A 10,080-nucleotide genomic window follows, 5' to 3' on the forward strand; every position below is an offset into this window, starting at 1 on the left:
GGGGCTCAGCAGCCCAGGAGCTTTTGGAAGCCTTCTCTGCTGGCAGAACAAAGCATGGGCCAACTATCCCCATGGTCTGGTGGGCAGCAGAAAGCCAGGCTGGAACTTGGCAGGCTTGGGTTCTAGCATTGGCTGGGCCACTCCTTGTGCCTCTTTGGCCTCAAGAAACCACCGGTCAAATAGGAATAACAATCATGGCCTGTCCACTTCTGTTGTGAAATAGGAGCGCAAATGAGGGCCCAGATAAAGGATCTGTTCACAGGGTTTCACGGCAACAGGGGAAGAATGCTGGGGGCTCCCTCCCCACAAGTGTATGAGGGTGGCAGCTGTCCTAGAGGTGGGTGGGCCCATCAGCAACAACAGTGGCATCTCTGCTGTGAGAGGCTCTGTTTAGAAGGGGTTTGTGCTGAAGAGCAGATTCAGGGATTCCTGACTGCCAGCCCCTCCCTCTCTTCAAGGTCAGAACTTCAGAGCTAATCTGGCTCAGCTCCCACTGGCCTGGTCCCCCGGCAGCTTCCCTAGCAGTAGCCACAGTCTTTGTCACATACTTCATCATGAGGCATTCACCGGTTTGTGAGACTGCCTTTGTTGAACAATGCTAGCAGAAAGTGCTCCTTAGGATGAGCCCCCATTAGCTTCCCTGTCTGTAATCCAACCCAAACCCACATCACACCACCCTCTTGTGCCACCCCATCATAGGGGCTCATTGTGCCCTATGGACCCTCAGGGAACATATCTGCTTGGGTCCCTTGGCTCCAAAGCAGTCCCACTGAGTTGTTTTCTGTTTGTTTATTTGTCTGTTTGTTTGTTTTATTTGTTTGTGACAGCGTCTTGCTCTGTTGCCCAGGCTGGAGTGCAGTGGCACAATCATAGCTCACTACAGCCTCCACCTCCTGGGGCCAAGCAATCCTCCCATCTCAGCCCTACCAAGTTGTTGGGACCACAGGCATGCTGTGCCACCAGGCCTAGTTAATTTTTTTGTGTGTAGACATGGAGTCCCCCTATGTTGCCCAGGCTGATCTTGAACTCCTGGCTCAAGCGATCGTCCTGGCTTGGCCTCCCAAACTGCTGGGATTACAGGTGTGAGCCACTGCACTTGGCCCTAGTGGAGAATAAAAGATACTGGTTACATGCCCTGATTTTTTTTCCCCCAAAGGAAATCCCAGTTCTTTCACTAATTTCTCTAGTGACTAAGAGAGAGAACAAAAGTCAAGGTCACTAAAGAGAAACAAAAAGGAGAAAAGAACATCTTAGCTCTATTTCCCTCTTATCTGTTTACTTTTAGAGGGGAGCCTGTGTTAGCTGCAGAAGGCACTTGGAAGGCCTTTCTAAATCCAACAATTTCCCTCCCTTCCTAATATCCTCCAACAGCTCCCCACTGCCAGCCACTCTACTGCGCTACACTGAGCTCATCCTTTCGCCTCTGGGTCTTGTTCTATAACTCCTTATATCCCTTTTCTCCTGGCAAACTTCTATACTTCTCCAAACCCCAGTTCAAATAACATCTCCCCAGTGAAGCTTTCCTTGGCATTGTCCACAGCTCCCAACTCCCCAAGGCAAAGCTGAAGCCATTACAAGTGACCTTTTCCTGATCTCATCAGACATGGATTGGGTTTCTGAGTCTCTTTCTCTCTTCTTCTCCCTCATTTCTCAGAGGAACCTCCTCCTCTCACTCCTAATCCATTCACTCAGCAAATATTTTTTAGCGTCTGTTATGTAGGCTTTATAGGTACCCAGCAATGAATAAAACAGACAAGGACCTTACTGTCCACCTCTACAGATGCTCTCCCTCCCACCTTATAGGGAGAAGAGAAGCCATCAGTTGGTAATTCCCTCAACATCTGCCCATCAAAACACACAAATGCCCCATCCACAACCATCTCCCCCTCCTCCTTCTTTCCAGTCCTAGAGGAGGGAATGAGCCACCTCCTGTGGAAGGCCAGCCCCTCTGTCTCCACCCTGGAACTCTCCCTTTAACCTCATCAAAGACTACATTTCATCAGATGTCTCCCCTCTTGGTAGTGAAACAGTAAAAAGCAGCCCATTTTGGGTGCAGGCAATAAGGGCACAAACTATAGAGTATATAAAAACAATAATAGAACTGACTAAAATCTGGCCTGCTTTTTATTAGCAACATGTGTCAGCAATTCTAGCTCACATCAATAATAAAATACTCCTGCCTCCTGGGACTGGGATGGGGATCCCCCCCCATACACACTTGGTACTCCAGTGACTCTTTGCCCTTCAGCATACAAACAAATCTCTCCCATCTGCAATATAAATCCTCTCTCAACCCAATGTCCTCCTCGAGATACTGCCTCTTCTCCTAATTCAAATCCAGGCTTCTAGATTCACTGACTCCACCTCTTCAGCTTCCTTTATCCCTCAATCTACTGCAACCTGGTCTCCCTACCCATCACTCAGCTGCAATTGCTCTCACCAAGGCCACCAAGTGGGCACTTGCTAACCCTTGACTTACCTGACTGCTTCCCAACTCTGTAGGCCATTCCTTCCTGGACACCCCGATCTCTCTAGGCTCTCATAATATCACACTCTCCTAGTTCTCCTCCATACCCTGCCCACTCCCTCTCAGTCCTTTTAATGGGCTCTGTATTTTCTACTTGTCCTTGAGTATTGCTCTTCTATGAGTCTTCATTGTTGGCCCTCTTGGCTTCTTCTCCCACACGTTCTCTCTGGTCTGTCCCAATCACACCCACAGCTTCAAGTACTATCTCTGTCTTGCTGAGCTCCAGACCCACTTTCTAACTACCTCCTCTGGAAGGTGCCAGGGACATCATAAATATGATGTGTCTATCCATGTCCTGTGTTCTGTACCCCAGTGAATGATCCCTCTGTCCATTCAATCCCCAGTAGCATATAAGTCACAGGGGATTCCTTTCTCCTCCTGTATCACATGGTCACTAAGTGCTGTGGATGCTAACTTATGATCCTCATCTCTCAATGATCTCTGCTACTACCTTAATTCAGACCTTGTGCTCTTTCTCCTGCACTATTGAACCATCTTTCGTCTTCATCTTCTGGCTCCTAATCCTTCCCTTTTCAATCCCTTTTTTGCAGCTGCAGCTTGAGTGATCTTTTGAAACTACAAATCTGAGCATTTCAGATCCCTGCTTCAAATCTTCCCCATTGGCCTAAGCTCTTTATCCCAACATTCAAGGCCCTGCTTCTCTCCAGTGCCATCACTTAACTTCCCACACCCCCACATGCCCTCTGCTCTAACCACATTTGGTTATATAGGCCCAACCATGCTATGTTCCTTCCTGCCTCCATGATTCAGCATGCAATTCCTGAGCTTAGAGTACTCTAAGCTGCCTGGGAAAAAAGATCTTCTCACCTTCTCTGGGATGCGTTCTCCATGCTTCCCAGAACCCAGCAAGTTTCTCCCTTCCATGCTTCCTTAGCTGCCTGGTTGTGCGTCACATCCTATGGTAACCACTCATCTACCCAATGCATTTTCACTGAACACCTACCATATGCCTTATCCTGTTATGGATGCTGGGGCTGCTGACACTAATAAGACCCAGTGCCTGAGCTCAAGAAGTTCCTAATCTAGGTGTGATCCCTGTAGTCCCACCGACTCAGGAGGCTGAGGCAGAAGAAATGCCTGAACCCAGGAGCTCAAGGCTGTAATACACTATGATCGTGCCTATGAATAGCTGCTACAATCAAACCCAGGCAACACAGACCCCCATCTCTAAAAAAATAAAGTACTTAATCTAGTGGTGAAAACACACGTAAGTAGATCACTGCATACCACAGGGTAAGAACAGAAATAGAGTTTTCAATGAGTGCTGGAGAGCACAGAGGTGGATCCTAACTATATCTAGAGAGCTCAGGAAGGTTCATGCCTCGCAGTCTTTTGCTAAATTACAATTTCTGCAGGGAAGAGATGGTGGCATTCATCTGTATACATATAACAAGCCCTCGATAAATGCAGCTGGCACATCCTCAATTCATATTGGATGGATGACTGAACAAAGGAATGAGAGCAAATTGAGTCACTTCCTCCTCTGTCTTCCCACCACTCTGTGTATCCCTCTGTTATAGCATATATTACCCTCTTGTGGTTTTTACATTTTTGAATCTCTCCATCTAGACTGTGAGCTTCTTGAGAGCTGGGACTATGTCTGACTCATTTCTGTTGCCCTGGCACCCAGAAAAGGACATCGTTTAGAAGAAGCATACCTTGATCTTTCTATATCAAGTGCACACATTCATAACCCCATCCTCACCCTCTGTCTCCAATGCCACAGGCAGAAGAGAGAATGAGAGGTCTGTTCCTAACGCCCTCATCAGCCTGAGAACCCAGCAAAACCTCCAACATGAAGGATCTCCCCCAGGGAGCACAGTGATTGTAGTTCAGAGAGTGGGATGTGATCTTAGTAATCATCTAGTGCAACTTTTCAATCCCTCTCTCTAGCATAAAAATCCCCCCTGCCAGCCTCTGACTTGCAAGCATGTGGTCAGTGACTGGGAGCTTCCTCCCTGTAATGCAACTAGTCCCACTAGCCTGAAGCTTGGGCTGCTGTAGAGTTCTGCCTTAGGTGCAGGGGAGACCACATCGTGTCGTAGAAAGAATGCGAGAGTTGGGCAAGCCTGAATTCTGATCCTAGCTCCCCATTTCCTAACTTTGTAAGTGAGGTGCTGATCTCTCCGAGGCTCTGTTTCTTCATCTGTGAAGGAGGAATAAGGATGACTTCCTTCAGGCTGGGCGCGGTGGCTCACGCCTATAATCCCAGCACTTTGGGAGGCTGAGCCAGGTGGATCACAAGGTCAAGATGTCGAGACCATCATGGCCAACATGGTGAAACCCCATCCCTACTAAAAATACAAAATTAGCTGGGCATGGTGGTGCATGCCTATAGTCCCAGCTACTCAGGAGGCTGAGGCAGGAGAATCACTTGAACTCAGGAGGTGGAGGTTGCAGTGAGCTGAGATCGCACCACTGCACTCCAGCCTGGTGACAGAGCGAGACTCCCTCTCAAAAAAAAGAATGACTCCCTTTAGGCCGGGTGTGGTGGCTCATGCCTATAATCCCAGCATTTGGGAGGCCAAAGTAGGCGGATCACTTGAGGTCAGAAGTTTGAGACCAGCCTGGCCAACATGGTGAGATCCCATGTCTACTAAAAATACAAAAATTTGCTGGGCATGGTGACGCGCACCTGTAATCCCAGCTACTTGGGAGGCTGAGGCAGGAGAATCACTGGAACCCAGGAGGTGGCCGTTGCAGTGAGTGGAGATTGGGCCAGTGCACTCCAACCTGGGTGACAGAGCAAGAGACTCAAAAAGTAAAAATAAAAATAAAAGAATGGTTTCCTTTATTGCCATGAAAATAAATGAGAAGGCCTGTGTGAGGTGCCTAAGATTCAGGTCCCTAATGCCTCCTTAGCTAGTCAATTTCACCTCCTAGTAACTTCACTCATTGGCCCTGACTGGACCCACTGGAAACTCCAACATGAAACATCAGGACAGTCCTTGGGCTCAGAGCCCAAGGCTTCTCCACCCTCCTCGCCCCCAGCCCCGCCTTTTTCATCTAAGGGACACTTTCAATTGCCACTTACGCTCTGCACTCCCACCCCACAGCCCCCAGCCAGCTGGATACCTTCGCAGATGTCACCACGCTCCTGGAATCCCGCGCTGCAGCTGCAGCGGCCCACAGGCACCAGCCACTCGCCGTCCGCGCCGCAGTGCATGCGCGGGGGGCTGCCGGGCTCCCCTTCCGAGTGCGCCACGCACGTTCCGGCCACTTCCACCAGGGTGGAGAAGGCGCTCTCGGCTGCGGTGGCGGGGAACGTGGCCAGTCCCCGCACGGTGGCACGGCACTGCTTGTAGTAGACGCGCACCGAGACAAGCGCCACGCAGGCGCCCACGTCCTGAAAGGCCAGGTGGAAACCCCTCCGGCTGAGCGGGCCGATCTCGCGCACTTCTGTGTTCAGCTTCATCTTGCGCTCGCCCAGGTCGCCCTGCGTGAAGCTCTCGTCCGCCGCGATCGTGTCGATTTTGCGGGGCCGGCTGCCGCCTAGGCGGGGACGCCCGCGCCCCAGGTCAGCCTCCGTTTCCAGGTAGTAGACGTTGAAGGTCTCCTTGCAGGTGCCTGCGGCGCCAGGGATGCTGCTGCAGTCACGGAGTGTGAACTGCAGCTCCACGAAGATGCGCTGCCCGCGGCCGCGGCTGATCCAGCCAGTCTGCAGCCAGTTGTCCTGGTTGGGCTCCAGCACATTGCACACTTGGTATGTGCGGATTGGACGGTCGTGTTCATCCACACCGCTGATCTCCTCCCACTGGGGACAAGAGTAAAGGAGTGGGCAGCTCAGAGCCAACACGCTTCCAGGAGGTAGAGTGCTAGCAGTGACTCCTGCCTTCTCTCTCACCACCATGCACACCCCAGAAATTGTAAGATGCAGTACTGGGAGAAACTTTGAAAACAAATGAGTCCAAATCTTATTTTTATAGATAGGGAAACAGGCTCCAGAGGGAGAGTGATTTGACCAGGTATGTGCCTCAAAGTAGTGGTAGAGCTAGGAATGATGCATATAGTCTCCTGATTCTCTGACCAGTGCCCTTTCTGCTCCACCAAGCTGCTGTTACAACCCACATCATCCCACCCCCACCCGAAGTTCCCAAGCCTCTTTTAGGACTCCCAGTCTTGCTTGCTCTGTCAATCAACAACATTGCTTGGAGGATCTACTATGTGAAAGGCACTGTCCTGTATTAGCTTCATCCAGTTGCCAGGTTTCTGTTCCTAGACAGCCAGTTCTCTCCTCATTTATTCACTGTGGGGTTTTTGTTTGTTTGTTTGTTTTTGTTTTTGTTTTTGACTGTCTAACTGGCTGATGACTCAACATGTTCTAATAGGCTACTCTGGCTTGAGGCCAGGGCTGCTGGAGATCACACACTATGAGGAACACTTTGGCCGATGTAAACATGGGGAGCTTAAGGGGTTGTGTCCTGGACCACCAGAAGGTCCCTGGGACAGGGAGGGACATTGTACACTTACCCCATTACTAGGTAGTGCAGTCCAGCCCAGCTCAGCCTGGGAGGCTTTGGAATCCAGGAGGATGACTAAGGAGAGGGGAAAACAGAAATGTCAGAAATCAAAAATGCCAATTTAGCAGGAGAGTGGAATCCTTTGGTGAAGTTCCCGTAAATTTGCTGAGGTAATGCAAAATGTGACAAATTATATGGACAAGTTTTCCCCACTCCATAAATTTCCAGGAGTGGATATGAATAGCTCAAATCCAGAGAGAGGTAGCCAAGTGATTAGGGAAGGAGCTTGTATTCAGTTCCTGGGGCTGCTTTGACACATTTCCACAAATTTAGTGGCTTAAAACAACACATTATTTTCTCTTACAGTTCTGGTGGTCAGAAGCCCAAAGCCATTTAAACTGGTCTAGAGTCAAGGTGTCAGCAGGACTGTTTTCTTTTGGAGGCTCTGAGGGGAGAATTCATGTCCTTGCCACCTTCAATGTTTAGTGGCTACCTGTAGTCCCTGGCTTATGGCCCCCTCCTCCATCTTCAAATTATCTCACTTTAATCTCTGCCTAGGTCACCACACTTCCTCCTCTTCCTCTGACTCTTCCTGCATCCCTCATACAAGGACCATTGTGATTATTCGGCTCATCCAAATAATCTAAAATAATCTCTCCATCTCGAAAGATCATTAATCACATATGCAACGTCTTTTTTGTCACTTAAGGTAACATTCACAGGTTCTAGAGATTAGGACGTTGACGTATTGGGGGTAAGGAGTCAGTATTCAGCCTTCTACAGGGTCCATGGCAAATACTCTCAGGTTGGCTCTCAGATTGGGGATGGGAGTCAGTGACCCTCCCTAACCTTCTTAGGTTCCCAAAATTATAGATAAGTGTCAATTAGACAAAGAGAAAGTCAGTAGTGAATGTATCAGGGGATTCCTGTATATACCCCCAAATCCACTCCCATTCAGACATGAAGAATTTAACATTTTTAGTCTGACTCCCATGGCCTCTGAGAAAATAATGTGGAGAGATACTGCCAACAACTGGAGAAATAAAATCTCTTCTCAGCCAGCCCTTTTCCCAGGGGCTGTCACTTCCACTGCTTTTGAAAGAACGTCAGGGGTCCTTTTATGTATACCTCTTTGACCCTTCCTACCAGTGAAGCTTGGAGTCCCTTTATTCCCCCAGGAGGCATCGGATCAGCAGTCTGCAACCTCTTAGCATGGATCACAGAAACTGGTTTGGGCAGCAAAGCCCGCAGACTAGAGACAGGAGGCCAGGGCATCCCGGAGTCTTGGAATATTATCCTCTGGAGCTTAAGCCAGGGGCTGCCCCACCAAAATGAGGGCCTCTCCAGAGGTGTCAGCGAACGTGGGCAGGACCGCCGACGGCTTTCCGAGATCCGTGCAACTGACTGCACATCGGAATTGCATACTGGAAGGCGTCAGCCATCCAGGGCCCCGACCAGCCCCGCGGTCAGCGCCTCAGATTCCAGCTCCTCCAGATTCTACACCTAGATGTGACGCCTCTGGATTCAACTGAGCGTATAGCTTCCCCAAATGCAGAATCAGAGGCGAGACGCGGGCTCTAGTATCGCCGACAGCCTCAAAGCCAGCAACGCGGAGCGCGCCTGGTAGACTACGCTCAGAATTCAGCACTGCGGACAGTTCCACGATCAGCAAGTCCGGCAGCGCCCGGACCCAGCCCCCTCGACCAGCCTTCAGCCTCAGGTTGGCCACACTGTGGTCTCCTAGCCACTGTGGTCCGGGCTCCATCCCGTTTTCCCATACTCCGAGCTCATCTCCGCATCTCCCTGTCTCTACTCTCTTTATCTCCCCGCCCCCACACCTCCCACCTCCAATCACTCAGCTTGTCCGTCTCGCCCGCCCCTGGACTGCCGCCTCTGGCTCCCGCGGTTCCTGGTCTCTTTCTTCCCCTGCCTCCCGGGTCTACAGTCCCCAAGCTCCTCAACGCCGCTCTCTTCGCTACTGCTTGGCCACATTTTTCTGTCTCTCCAGTTCTTTGCTGCCTGCTTGCTTCTAGCCCCAATACAGACTCTAGTCTCTCCAGTGACTCCTTCCCCAAAAATCCCCGTCCCTAGCCCCCCTATCTTTTGGCATGCCAGGCTCCGAGCAGAGCCCACCAGTCTTCTCACCTTCCTCGGCGGTCCCAGGCCGCCAGGGTCCCAAAAGCACCGCGAGACAGAGCGGCATCCGGCAGAGGAACAGGCGCAGCGGGTGTGCACCGGCGCCGGTCTCCATGGTCCGCAGACCGAGATGTCAGTGCGGCGGCGGCTCAAGCCGCGCCAGCCTAGCACAGCTGAGCAGTGCCCCCAGACCCCAGCGCCAGCTGGGGGCGGGGTCTCGCCGCTCACCATCATCCATGGGGACCAATCACTAGGCACCGCCGCGGGATGCCCACCAATCCTCGCCAGCAGAGGGTGGGTAGGTGGAGTTTCATAGGCCAGGGGTGGAACACCCAACTGGTGGGGAAAGGAAGGGGTCCCGCAGATCCCCAAACCGTGGGGGGTGGGGCAGCGCTGGGAGCTGACGGGGCTTCTGCGCGAGGGGGATGAGCTGGCGTCGGTGGCCCAGAGCGCTAAACCTTAGCTCCTCATTCCTGAGAAGTAGGCAACGTGGGTTTGGCTTAAGGAGAGGCGACTCTCGGGGAGGCGGTGACACTCGCAGCCTCTGAGCTTGTCTGGAAGCTCCCTTGTTCTCAGGACTTGCGGGGGTTTTGAAGGCTTATGCCCTGACCCCAAGCTCTGGAGAGCTCTCCTATCTCCGTGCCCTAGGTCTGTTCCCGTGTTTGAGGCTCCTGGTGTCTCCTGGCTCATCCCTCCCCTTTCTCTTCCCGCCCTCATCACACAGACACAGACACACACACACACACACACACACACACACACACACACACACACACACAGCGGCAGGAAGGAGGGGCCGAACCCGACCTCGGAGCTGTTCGGGAAAGGAGAGCAAAGTGAGGGACGGGGTCCCGCCCTACCAGCGCGGTTCCCAGGCTCGGAAACCATGTGGACGCTGGGATGGGGGCGGTGGTGGTTTTGCATGAACGATCAGTT

General features: G+C 51.6%; 1 protein-coding gene across 3 annotated transcripts in view; it reads right to left on the reverse strand.

The window, feature by feature from the left end:
- Positions 1–9,368, reverse strand: part of EPHA10 (EPH receptor A10) — a 48,653-nt gene extending 39,285 nt beyond the window's left edge. For 2 of the 3 annotated variants that reach the window (XM_032247002.1, XM_032246999.1), the window contains exons 1-3: positions 9,154–9,360; positions 7,019–7,083; positions 5,624–6,302 (exon numbers count right to left, since the gene is read on the reverse strand). In XM_032247002.1, coding sequence (XP_032102893.1) covers positions 5,624–6,302; positions 7,019–7,083; positions 9,154–9,259 — 850 coding nt within the window. In that variant the 5' untranslated portion in view covers positions 9,260–9,360. Of the gene's footprint in view, positions 1–5,623; positions 6,303–7,018; positions 7,084–9,153 lie in introns of all 3 variants that reach the window. The other variant, XM_032247001.1, reaches the window with a different exon arrangement.
- Positions 9,369–10,080: the final 712 nt, after the last annotated feature.

Source organism: Sapajus apella, unplaced genomic scaffold (genome assembly GCF_009761245.1).
Source record: "Sapajus apella isolate SASKATOON/1434 unplaced genomic scaffold, GSC_monkey_1.0 scaffold62, whole genome shotgun sequence".
NCBI lineage: Eukaryota > Metazoa > Chordata > Mammalia > Primates > Cebidae > Sapajus > Sapajus apella.